Raw genomic sequence first — 14,184 nt, 5'->3', positions numbered from 1 at the left:
TATCATTCATATATCTACTATATGTCTAAAATAAAATATTGTGCCATACTTAATTCACAGCGTGTCACAATTATACCAATAACTCGGGATTCCCTTTTCCCAGCATAGGCCCTACTAACCTCCACCCCTGACAAACTGTCAGAGGTTGTTTACCAATCAAAGGCTACTTTTCACAGACAGGAAATTGCGTAGTTGCTGACAGTCGATTTAAAACGCACTATGCTACTCCCTGATAGGAATCATTTGCTGTCAGAAGTATATTTTTAAGGCTCCGTGTAATTCGTTTTTTTTTATTGAATGAGCGAGCCCGTTATAGGAACTGAAGTCGGATTTCGAGCTGAGTAATGTCGCGGGATAAACTGTGTACAAATGTAATGTTCAAGTCGCACCATTCCCTTTAAAACGATGTCTGTATAACACCGAAACAACGTAATCCATAGAAGATACTGAGCAGACCTACAGACTAAGAGTCATGCACATGTCAGCAGAGCGCTGCTGAGAATAATCGCATCACCAGGGTGCAGTCCGTTCGTGACCCACTACTTCCACAGCCAGAGAAAGTTTCTTTTTTGAATGTGTCGTGTGGAATTCTGATTGGGTTACCATTCAGTTTTTTAATATTGGGGTCAGCAAGGAAGCACGTCTCCGAGCGATTCATCAGCACACATGGAATTAATTCCCCTCCCTATGTGTGCACTATGCATTTTTGGTTAAATACGATATAGATGAGGAGGTTCCTCCGGCTTGTCCAAGGGACCCCATCCTTCTCCGTCTTCTGCAGCTGCTCCTTTGCCGGACTGGCGGTCATGCCGAAACGTCCAGAGGGAAACTGTTTAGCTCCTTTTGAATTTTAAAGAAAAACGGAAGACTACAATAAAATCCCAAAGGTGAACGTCAAGTCAAAACAAAGGCAACGGCACTACTTAAATGTTTGATCAGGCCACGAGTATGGGCGATGCAGTCGCCGAAGACCGAAACCACATCTCTGGATCCAGCTCACTGTGTCGAGATCGGACGAAAGACATTAAGTGCTACAGCGAATTAGGAAGCAGGTCTCCTGCCCAAAACGCCGCTGACACCTCGGCAACATCTGCATCTACACCAACTTCTTCCAGTGAGGACGGACATGATAAATCTTTGGCAGTGGACCCAGAGTACTGCAGAAGAATTTTAGTGAGGGGTAAGTAACCAGCTTTTGTCGAAATATTTATTGAAAATAAGGCAACACACAGTGTTACATGTAAGTACAACATAACGAAAAGGCTTTGTTATTGGTATTCGATATTATTACTGTTTTGGCAAGTGCGAGAATCATCGACTATTGCTATTGTTAAAACTATTAGTAACACTAGTAGCGTCACTTTCGGGCGGTTTATATTGTAAATGCTGATTGTTTCACATTGAGTTGCCTCTAGGAATGAATATTTCGACACATCCTTTGCGACCTAAAATGTTATTAAAATCCCTCTAGCCACCTTCCGGTCACTTATACTATACAGGGGGTCTTTTTAACATGTAATATTAAAAACTTTAAAAATAACTAAAATGCCTTTAAGACAGTACTTCTTTGACATATCCAACCCATAATTTAACTTTTTCTAAATTGATTGACAATTATTAATGGAAAATCATCATTTACAAACACAAATATTGCAAGCTGTGTTACCTGTAGGTGCTATACATAAGGAAAAAAATGCTAAAAGAAGAAAGTGTGTCTTTTGTATAGGTTTCAGTTAGACTACGTACTTTGAACATAATATCTGCTTATTTACATTATCAGTATTGGTAGAAACATGGTTGAGTTCCATCCTTCCTTGGCCTGTATTTCTCATTTTATTTATTTATTTTTTGTTATTTTGGAAAATGGGATCCTACTGGATGACTCCCGATTTTTAGACATACAGAGTAGTAATTTTTTCAGTCTGCTGTTATTATTTCGTGCACTTTTTAATTATAGTTAAACTTGGTAGTGTAAACAGTTTGAATGTTTTATCTTCATTAATACTGTGGACTGAAAATCAGAGTAATTTAAATACAATGCCAATTAAAGTATTTCACTATAGGTTTTTAATTTCTATAAAGCAATATAACTTAATAAAATATTTTATGCACTGTTTATAATGTAAAATCTGAAAATAACATTATTCCACCTAAGTGAATAATAGGCTACACTGTTGACTTATGCTGTGGCCCAAAATAATAAGACAAAGCAAACTAGAAATATGACCAGAGTATGACAATTCTCTCTGAACCAAATGCACATTTTTTACATTTACGGTAGTATTTATATGTAGAGAATCCATCCCTGTAAAATTCCTTACATATTACAGAGCATGGCTATGATTATGGTTATACAAGGACATGTTGCAGAGGCCTATATCTTGCAGCCTATTAAGGTTTTCAAATGATGGTCGATAGTGTCAAAATGGAGCAGGCATGAGATGAGGCAGTGGTGGACAAAAAGGAAATTTAAACAAATCTATTATAGATAGTATTAGATTCGGATATATGTTTGCATGAACACATATCCTGCTCTTTGTAACTGTAAAAATAAAATGATCGGTATGCCCTTAAAAGGGATCTAATCAAACATACATAGGAGTCACTGTATAAACGTTTTAAGTTTGCACAGTTTGGCGTCAGGCCTACGATGGAGGATGGCAATGATAGGACATGCTTACAGGCGAATGCTGATTGGATATGATGACTGGGATATGAACGATTTTGGCAGCGCTGCTCAGAACGCGGAGTAAAGCTCCCAGTCAGTATTTGCTTTTAAATCTGGATAATAAATATGTTGGATACCTGAAGTCAACGAAACGTGAAATATGACATTCTAACACATAGGTGTCGGTAATATTCAATCTTAGGCTATAAAACGGTTCTTCCCGTGATGCTGACCAGGGTAAGCGGTTGTAACATGGTTGAATGGATGCATAAAATCCTCCTACTGTTAGTTAGATTTGGCAAAACTCTCGGAAGTAAAGCTGCATTAAGTTGTGCATTTTCACACGTGTAGTGTTTAATGGTACCGTTTGAATGGGCTATTTGAATGATTCTGTGGCCTAGACTGAACATTGAACCATTTGACCAAAATGCTATTATAATGATAAAGGAGAATTAGAGCAACAAATTACAATGATTGTGCAGACTGTATAGGCAGACAGGATACTTCTGATAGTGTCGAGTCAATCAAATATGAAAGAAGCACAGTTATCATTATAAAGAGTAAAGATGAATAAATTTGCCTTGACAAAAACGTTACACTAGCTATGCTAATTGTTTTTCGTCGTCTGACTTGCGAAAAAAAAACTGTTTATAGGCCTAGGTCTGTTGTAACAAAGTTAATGTTTTTTTTTTTTTTTTTAATAATTATATAAATAATGTCACACAAAACTTGCCATGATCAAGCCGTTGTCGGGGTTCAGATAGCTGGGGGTCTCTCGGGTTGGTTACGTATTCTTAATATGGATATTTATGTGCTATTTATATGAGAATTGGCGCGTTACATATACATATACAATAGGCTCACATATATTTGTTTCTATGATTATGATTAAACGGCCGTTTAAGTTTTTAGGCTACATAAACTGGACTGATAAGTGTTATTGCGACTCTTACATTGTGCAATAATGAATAAAAAGCTAAATTGGTTCTTTAAGGAGCGCGGTTTATTTTCAACAGCCCCCGACCACGACAAATGATAATAGCATTTTATCAAATAATCAGTAAAACTGTCAAACTATGTTATTAATGTCTAAAGGAGTTGTCAATTCACTTATTAAATTCTGCAGAAACACAGTTTTATATGTTTACCTCCTTCTGTATAGACTTGTGTAATGAATATTACCAGATACTTAACCTCTTAAGTTAATCGCATGATTATTTCCGGTTTTATATGTTGTCAATACGATGGTGAAGTGGCTTCTAAACAAATAAAATGAGAACCTTTATAAGAACATTAGACATTTATTCAGTCACGCACGACTTATTAAAAAATCAATATATGTACATTTCAGTAAATACACGGTCGAATTTGTATAACATCTATTAATATATGAATATATCACAAAAGTGTAAATGAGACGTATTTAGAAAATACATAAATAAATCATATTCCTAACACTGGCAAGACCACTGCCTGTTTTTAAAATCAGCTTGTTTTATACCGTACATTGTTCCTATAAAACCAAAACAGCCAAAACCTTGGAAAGAATTGCCGTACTTGCTGTACACTATTACAAAAACGTGTGTATATATATATATATATATATATATATATATATATATATATATATATATATATATATATCGTCTAGGTTTCGCAGTTCTTTAGCCCTGTTTTTTGTATCATCTTCAGACGCCAAGGGGACTATCCGAGAGATTGTTCTGCCCAAGGGTCTCGACCTAGACCGTCCGAAACGCACACGGACCTCCTTCACGGCGGAGCAGCTCTACCGGCTCGAGCTGGAGTTCCAGCGCTGCCAGTACGTGGTGGGCCGCGAGCGCACTGAACTGGCGAGGCAACTCAACCTTTCTGAAACGCAGGTAAGGAAACAAAAACGATAATACTCTTTTCAGCATTATTTAACTATGAAATACATTGTAATATTTTGAGAGTTCAACAGCTGAATAGTAAGTTTTGGTAACAAATGTAATAACATATTAAACAATACACATCATTATTATCATCACGTTATTCAATTTGAAGACATAATCATCTTAACGAATAATTTAATTAAACAGTTAACTATGTTTCCTCATGAACGCACCATAACGAATTATTCTATAAAATTGTGTAGTTATTTTACTTGTAACAGTCATCATTTTAGTGTAGGCCTATCAGTATGTTCAACGTATTATCAACAACAGTAACAACAGTACCCCAGTCCATTATTAGCTGAAAAGAACTACTCCTTCATTTTTGACTCGTGTTTAGATTAAGTATGTAATACTTCGTAAGTAGTATTTTGATTTGAGTTGTAATATAACATTGTATTTAATGTATGGATTTGTCATTGTTCTGAATGTATACACACGTACTGCTTGTCACTGAACATCTTAAGCATTCTAGAAACAATTTTACACCACCAATCTATTTTGAGGGTAAGCCTGTTTCACTACTCGGAATAGATTAGGGCCAGGTTTCCCAATAACGATGAATCTTCGCGGTTGCGAGTGTTCTCTGCGAGCGAGTTCACGATCGCGCGGAACGTTTTTACGCCCGTTTCCCAAACAAACACACAGCGTGAACGCGCGTTCACGACTCTTAAGTAGTACTTAACAGGCGCTGCGCATGTCAGCTGTGCCGATTATTATCTCAGTTCATAGGACGAGGAGACGTCACAAATGTCAAAAATAGGGTTTATCTGCGATTAGAAACCCTAATTTCCACATCACACTTAACAGTGCATATTAATATTGCATATATTTATTTTAAAAATGATATTGCACCAAAACAATGACGGTTACATCTTTTTAATCCCGTTGCTGACGTTACATCTATAAAAAGCTCACGCAAAAACATGGAAAACCTTTGAGGACCTTGGAGAAAAAAAGGAAACAAATATTTTGCTCTGAGGAGGTAGAAGTAATGCTGGATGAGACTGAGCAAAACAGACACATATTATTCAGCAGATTCAAAGGCTCTCACACCAACAAACAAAATAATTGCAGGAATGGCGTAACATAGCTGAAAATCTAATGCCAATACTGGCAAAGATCAGCACAAGAAGTAAGAGAACTGTGGCAGGATTTTGCAAGTCTAGCTAAGAGGAAGGAGGCTGCTTGGAGACAGGAGCAGACAAACAGGAGGTGGCGCCAGCTCAGCGACTGCTCTGACTTCTACAGGAGTCACTACCATCTCATTTTTGCATCCTGCCCAATTCTCGTTTTTTTTTTTTTTTTAACATTTATTTACTTTTTAATACATTATTTTTTTCTGCCCCCCTGCCACTTTTTTGCCGGTCATGTAATATTTTCTGATAACCTCAACCACTGTTTTTTAATGTCCCTATACACCAAGTAAATAATTGCACAGCATAATAAAAAATCAGCATGTGTAGACATGAATGTGACTTAACGTTCAACTGGTGACTTCACTAAGTTATTCGCATTAAGACGCACTTAGCCATTTAGGACAACTCCGGAGCACACATAAATGTGCGAAGGTTTTAGAGTAGTACTTAAGTTACGATGCTTTTGGCAAACGCTCCGAAAATCTAGTTCATTTTAGGTATTTTACAAACTATTTAGGCTTACGATGTTTTGGGATACCCGGCCTAGGCCGCTGAATTATATAATAGTTGAAGTCTAAAACACATAACATTTTTATTTTGTGTGGGGCTTTTTATTTAAAAATTTACAGCATTAAATGTATTTTATAAAAAGTGAGAACATATGAGACCGTAAAAATATATATCGGCAGGAGTTACCACCATGGCGAATTCTGGCGGACATTTTCATCAAAATGCAATTTTTACCACGGACATGGTATTTAACACACAAGACATTGAATTTGGCTAAGTGTCGCCCCAAAATATGCTTAAGATCTGGATTTAAACTACTCCTGGCCGGTGTGTATAGGTGTCGTTTAGGATAAATGCCTGTTTATCTTACCTATATTTCAACATGCGTGACCAGTCAGCATTGCGACCGTATGTTTCATGTCTCACAGAAACTTTCCTCAAATGACTCACATTTGATTATTTTAATGTGTTTAAAAAGGGCCTACTAAGAATAATTTAAATCGAAACTGTAACAAGAACAAAAACAATGTGTACATATGTAGCCTAATAAATCATAGAGACCATAGCCTATAGCTATAAATTGAAGCAAAACAAAGAGAACCATGCAATAACAAATAGCCACATTCACGATATACCAAGTCCCGAATAATGTCGTCCGTCAATGCAGCTTACATCAATTCAGCTGATAAGCTGTGTTTATAGAAGATTATGCACACGTACGTGATGTTTTATATTCGGATTTCTCGTTAGCTAAACAGATACCATATGACCAAGATTTCTTTAACTTCGGATAACGTTTTATTGCCACTGCACTATTGCAGCGGATATTTTAAATCGTTTTTTGAAAAACATTTTTTTAAAATTTCATTTGTTGAAATAAATTATGCTTAACCTGCATGGGTTGCACGTGGAAATATGTGAAAGAAATAATGATGAAGAACTATACGTTTAGTCGATAATGGCACTGTTCAGTAAGTAATTTATTTTAAATAATAAATAAATTATTACAATTAAAACTGTAGTATCTATACTTATCAGTACCTACGTATACCCTGTTTATATAGTACTTCACAGAAGGAAGGACGTAGATTTGGTTTCAACATTGGTTGGGACCAAATCAGCCCTAATCCTCCCGTCCAACGAAACACACACGGTACTCCCACAACATATAGTATCAATCCTACCAATCAATCGTCTATACCAAATCTAAACCCTGGCATTGAAGATATATTAGGAAACTTCACACAAAAGTAATCCTCTAGAGGGAGTGTGAGAATTAGGAAATGTTAACTGGAACAAAGTCAATACGACACTCCTAACCGTTAATGAAGGCTGCGATCTCATAGCAAGTGAAACAGGAGCCTCTCTCGTTGCTGTTAGACCCAGACTGTGTCTGTCTTTGCAGTTAATCACAGAAGTACAACATATATAAAAGCCTCGTGTAGTTATCCTTACGCTATACTTCGGTACTTGCGGTTTGGTACCTGCTTCATTGTAACATGTAGGCCTATGTCCAGTGCAACTGTTAAATAAACAGGAAGTTTCTGAAAGTCACATTTCATTCCGTCCAGCATAGTTTAATAAATACGGGGATGTAATTGCGGTGAAAAGGCAGCAGTCTGCGTTAACGCTGAAAATACTCCAACAGAAGCGCCAGGTCGATTCTCATATTTAGTACATATTTAGCCTGATGTCAAAACACCCATTTCACCCGGCTTATTTCTAATGATGAACCGCAATTCCATATATAGCTATAGTTACAATAAAAGGTCGTTGACAGTAGATTCGGAAAATTAAAAAATCCGACTTAAATTAATTCCGATTCTGCGAATCACTGCACTGACATATTTGGGGTGATTTAGTATTAATCACATTTGACCCGTTGTTGTATTAATTAGGCTACAGCACACAAATGGTTCTAAATATATTTGTGCAAATTATAAAATTTTAATAACAAAGTCTCATTGTTATCTGTAATGATATTTTATATATTACGACTTGAGTTGAATGAGTATCGATAAAACTGATATTAAAAATGAGATCATATTTGTATATTAGGTAATTAGTGCCATTTAGTGAATTTGATGAGAGGAATTCATAAGTAAACATTGACATTATAGATAGTATTAAGCGAACATTAAAATTGTGTTAAATTTAAGGAAATTACGGGAAGGGCGCAAACTTGTCACACCGTGAATCACCACCGAATTTATTTTTCACGGATCTACGTTGTGGGAGTTATGTGATGTGTAGCTAATTTCTGCAATTTTTTTACCTGTGATTTTTTCACATATTAGTCATTGGCTGTTGAGAATTTGATTTGTCCCAATACAGAAATTAAGGATGAATGCATCTCACTACGCGAACAATAAAACACCCAGATACTACGATTCAAGTCGTAACTCAATAAACACATGTAAATAAATAAGTGGTAAGATCGCAGATGTAACAATTTATTGGATGTAAAGAAATGCTGTGTAATGATAAAAACGTTAGAATTCATTTTATGCATCATGGTCTATAACAAGAAAAGCTAGTGGAATACTTCCCTGTTCCGTCAGAATCATTGAATGAGGCTGGCTTTTCACCACCCTGTACTTCGCTATATTTTCAAATATTCACAATCCAAAAAACTGTCTTTCCTTACTCTGTGGAGTAGGGTTGAGCGTTTCGCTGCAGTCAGACCTATAATGTTGATTTGAGTCTTATTTAAAAACAATAATAATTAACAACAATTATTATAAATAACAATATGTGAGTCTTATTAACAACAATAAAGGGGAAATTGTCTGTTTTGATTTGGAAAATTTCACAGTATTAAAAAAAACTGGAAATGAAAATGTAACTTTGTGTCAGACACCTGTGGACCTGAATTTAAATTATAGTTAATAACTTCATGGGTACCCATGGGCTTAGGGACTGGAGGTAGGTACTGTAAGTGTGTTAGATTCATGTATTTCCATAATCTGGATCAATTATTTGACATTTTATAAGATGGGAAAAGCAGTAATATGTTAGTGGGCTCTTTTATTAAAAAAAAAACAAAGTTTGAAAATGTGCGTAATCTCAGACATATCACTTTAAACTTTACTAAGAGGGACACATCTACCCATCCAAAAGAAACCCTAAATTAAATTGTTCTGTTTTCTTAAAGTGTGTGTTAGTGTTTTTTGTATCATTTTGCTGTGGGCTACCAATATGCTTTACAAGAAGTAAGCCTACATTGATCTGACTGAGAAGAAACAGAGAATTGGGTGGCATTGTTGGTCATACTGAAAAATATGTACACGAAATGGAGTTTAGTGTTGTGCGAGAAATCTCAACCTGTTTTCCTTAAAGGCAAAATAACAATCAAACTGGAAGACACTGGCATTGTGTATTGCCCAAATTCAACCAATCCATCATAGCTTGCACTGTCTATACTGAATAATTATACTGTATCCGGAATTATCTGTCTTTCTCTGATTTAATAAAAGCCAGTCCAATTTTAATGACAAGAAAACAACAATTGTCAAAAGTCAATCACAGGCATCATTGCACCTGGATCATATACCACCATGAGTTTTCAAACGATGCTGACATTCTCCACTGGAGAGCATTCTGTAATTTAACACCTACATTACTATTTCAGTATATTAGCACTGTTTAATGCCATGCTACCGGTATATATGTTTTCCCACTGTGTACGGACTTATAGAGTATGGTAAGATATCCCTTCATAACATCCATCATGCCAGCTTCCTACTGCTTAGCCTAGTCGGGGTCACACTGCATGGGGCCCAAGGTGGCATAGGGCAGGGATATATACCCTTTATGGGATGCCAGGCCATTACAAGGCCATTACCCTTGTACCCATATATTATCTTAGTATTTAATCACATACCCATGACAACTTCGGAAACGGAATAAAACAAAACACCATGCAGAATTCATTATTAATGCTATCTCTGTAAGTAGAGGGAACAAGTTATTAAAACAAGCATAATTAAACGAATTCATCTTCGTAGTGCACAGCAGGTTAAGAAATTAGCATATTCAATTGAGCGTAATGGATTTTAAAATAAAATGTTTCAAAAGATACCATTAATACTTGTTTTAAGTGCAGCTGGGAAATCATATGCATATTCATATACCATCATTCCATTTCCCGCTAAAATGAATCCATTCTAAGCTAGTTGAACTTTTATTATCTCGTTCTTTTGATTCCCATTTTGAGGGCAACGCCTTAGGTTGCGCTTTCTAAGGCGGCTGATATATACACGCTTTTTAGATTGCAGGAATAATTCAGCTGTGTTTAATTGCCTTCGCTTAGCGTAAATAACATGCAGAAAATGCAAATTAAATGTAATGCGTGGAGGAATATATTTTTCAGAGGTTCTGTCAGTATTGGGTTTAGGTGTGAATGTGTGTGTGTGTGTGTGTGTGTGTGACTGCCCCTCCATCGGGTTGTATGGATGGATGTAGCTGCTTCTATCTCCGTAGTATCTTGGGTTTGCCGTACGTGTGGCTTCCTTAAAACAATCACATAGGCCTACTACCGAGGGTCTAACCTTGGTGAGACGTCTCGTCTGTGTTTCTCGAGTTACGGTATATGAGCGTTTGGTTTTTGGCTTGATCTCTAGTCTTACAATAATGGAATTGCTCATAGTTCTCTAAGGGCGCCTTATTTACCCTTGGCCCGCACTAGACTGCATGCTTTATGAATAGCGATTTGGCTTTCTGGAACAAAAATACCCAGTTGGACCCAAGCTTGCAAATTAATAGTCTCCGTAATAATAATGTAAAACCAAAAAAGTGACAATTACACGTCAGCTCACCATAGTACAAATTTACACTTAAAAATAAAAAAATAAATTATACAATTATTATTATTATTATTATTATTATTATTATTATTATTATCCATGAGATTGCGGGTGTGTTCCATGTTTTTGCTTCTGCACGCGCCGGCACTGCGTCGGCCTGCCGGAATCTTTGGTTTCTATTAATTTATTATTTTGTCACTGTTTAAGAACTTGTAAAATAAGTCATTTGTACTCGTCCATAACCGTTGTATACACTTTTTCTGTTCTTAATAAAAGTCTGTCCTGTCTAAATTTTCAGTACATTCCAAAATGTACAGTTATCTAAAGCAAAATAGGCCTACTGATTTCTGAACGATAGTTCATATATGTTTAAAGTTTCTTACCGGTTGTGTACTCGAATTTTTATTTTACTTTTATGATGTTTTAAATGTAGCCTATTTAAATATGTTGTTAAAATGTTATTTTCATTGGCGTAAGTTTTCTGTCTGACCGAGTGAACTTCATGTTTTCCTATTTGTTAGAAGGATATGTCATATGTATAGCTATTCTTTAAAGAACAATGAAGGAAGGCACAAAGAGGGGGTATTATTACTTTCATTCTTGTTTTTGCAGGAATATAGGCTGATTTCAAATTAATTATTAAACCGATAATTAAACGTGGAAAATATGCACAGAATAAATGAACTCAATACACAACAGCTGCTACTGATATGACCAATTGAAACAAATTTTCAGACAGATTTTTTTTAAATAATAGATTTTGCTTACACTGCATCGGTGTAGGTCTGTTGGCGCAGGAGTCCGAATGGTTCCAATTGTCAGGGTTTATGAATCGGAGGAGCGTGGGTAACGCGTACCTTACAACACTAAATTTGGATTAATTTATCCCTCCATAAACAGACCTTTGTATTTAAATTATCAAGATGACGCCCCCTCCCCCCAATATCAGACTTTCTCCTACGCCGGTGCCTGTCATTCATTTTGAAGTCATCTGAATAATGAACATCACAGTTCGTTGTCTCTGCTTTCGCTGGATTCGGTCGTTTTCTCGGCAGTCGATAAATCTTATACATCTTAATTTTGTGGGACGCTTCATGTTCTGGGGTGTGTTTGCCAAAAACATTCGTAGTTACTGATCTCGTTCGTGAATTAACGAGTGATCCAACTCAGCCACCCCTTTTCGTTACCCGCCTATCCTATTCTAGCGGGCGACAGGGCTAAGCGCGATCCGGCTCGCTGGACGCATTCTGTGTCGTTCGTTAATTGAACTTTGCTTGCTATTCTTTCATAGAAATTATAAAAAAACGCAATGACACAGTTTTATGGTCACGTATTATTATTATTATTATTATTATTATTATTATAATTGGTCAATGAAAAAAATATACTGTAAGATATAGGCCTAGATTAGCACAAAAAGGGCTCTATGTAGCTTCATCATCTGTATACAATGTCCTGTGGTGTGTGGCCAGTTCAATTCAAATTCCAATTCACAAATGGACTGGGACACAATTCTGAGTTTTGCACAACCCTGGTAGATAATGAGCTAACCAGTCAAACTTGCTTTGTATTCAGTCACATCCACATCCAGCAATGACAATGCCTGTTCAATCCCACCTGCGACTGCGGAAAACAGTTCAGATGATACACAACCATCAATGACTTTTTATAGATGTTGTGACCACGTAGCCTGGTAGTACAAATGATACTTATCGGTATATCTGGTCCCATTTCTGGACTGTGCCAAAAGATTCGCTAGTGTCCGGTTACTGGGAGAGAGCAGGTATCCTCTTAGCAAAAAGCTACTGACTCCAGTGTGGAATCTCCAGACCGTCGCTGAGCAGAGGCATAACACTGCACACGGAAGAACATGCAGTGATGTAGAGTGCCCTTTGGGCAGGTGTAAGACGCGATTCTGGTGCCTTCATAAGTTCTCAGAGTCATTGTTGTGTGGGAGATGCAGCACAACCATGCATATTGGACTTTATTTGTAGCCACTTCCTAGATAAAGTTTTCACACTTCTTTTGAGAAGCGCTGCTTCATTTCCCTATTGCTGCTCACCATTGTTCTTTTCTGCTTGGAAGCCACATCACGATTTGAGCCCATTTATGTTTTCGACTAATAGCTACATTTATTTTGCTCTTATTTTTGAGTGCTTTCACGTGTTTTGATAGATTTTCTTTTACATTTGCGCATATCTGATATGGCAGTAATATATATTTTATATGTAGAACTGATGTTCCTGTTATGGAGAGCCTCACGTGGACACTGCGGAGAAGCCAACAAAGAACTAATTTAAATTTGCTCAGTAAATCTTTGGTTTTGGGAAACATTCGCAAAACTCACTTGTTCTTTACCTGTTCATTCATTATTACATCATCTTGTTCATTATTACATCATCTTTTTTGTTATTTGCTAAGGTCATGCATTATCAGGAAACACACCCTTCATTGATTTGCCTGGGATGTGAAGACAAGCCTATTCTAAACATTCCAGCACCTAAAAATGTAACTTCCAATAAGTATGTTGAAGGCACATGTAGGCTGTATATACTGCTAATATTACACAAGAGGTAAATAGTAATATAGAGGATAGAGCTGGACTTGCACCACGTTGTGGTCTGTTTTCCCTTTTAAAGTGTTATTATAATTTTTTTTCTAATGGACTTTTCTGTACCTTTATGAATGAACTGTCCTGGATTAATTGATGTGCAGGAAAAATAAAAATTGTTCTTTCAATTTTTCATGAAAATAGTGAGATACATAAAACCATATTAAACTGATTAAAATTTTTCCATGGACTGCAAGCATACATTCTAGCAGAGTCTCTTTTTACTGTAAAACCATTGTTACTTGTACATGAATAGACACAGCTCCAACTGTCCAGTTGTTTGTAGTTTTCTACATCCTCTTTTATTATTAAATATGCTGAAATTAGTGGGTGGGGTGAGTGGGTGTGTAGAACACAGGTCCTCCCAAAATTATCTTCCAAAATTCCTGTCATTGGAGGCTTTGGGGACACTGCTTAGCGTTCCCCATTTTTTAGTATCACTGCTGTGCTTCTGAAGCATAACGCCACTCCTGTTGTCTGTAATACATTATACTACATAATCTATTTGTGATAATCTAAG

At 36.5% G+C, this 14,184-nt stretch overlaps 1 protein-coding gene across 1 annotated transcript in view; it reads left to right on the top strand.

The window, feature by feature from the left end:
• Positions 1–240: 240 nt before the first annotated feature.
• Positions 241–14,184, top strand: part of vax2 (ventral anterior homeobox 2) — a 31,198-nt gene continuing 17,254 nt past the window's right edge. The window contains exons 1-2 of the mRNA XM_023836456.2: positions 241–1,180; positions 4,361–4,548. Coding sequence (XP_023692224.1) covers positions 928–1,180; positions 4,361–4,548 — 441 coding nt within the window. The 5' untranslated portion in view covers positions 241–927. The remainder of the gene's footprint in view (positions 1,181–4,360; positions 4,549–14,184) is intronic.

The sequence above is a fragment of the Paramormyrops kingsleyae genome, chromosome 12 (assembly GCF_048594095.1).
Source record: "Paramormyrops kingsleyae isolate MSU_618 chromosome 12, PKINGS_0.4, whole genome shotgun sequence".
Classification (NCBI taxonomy): domain Eukaryota; kingdom Metazoa; phylum Chordata; class Actinopteri; order Osteoglossiformes; family Mormyridae; genus Paramormyrops; species Paramormyrops kingsleyae.
The sequence above is the reverse complement of the archived record's forward strand: the minus strand, read 5'-3'. Positions and strand labels throughout refer to the sequence as shown.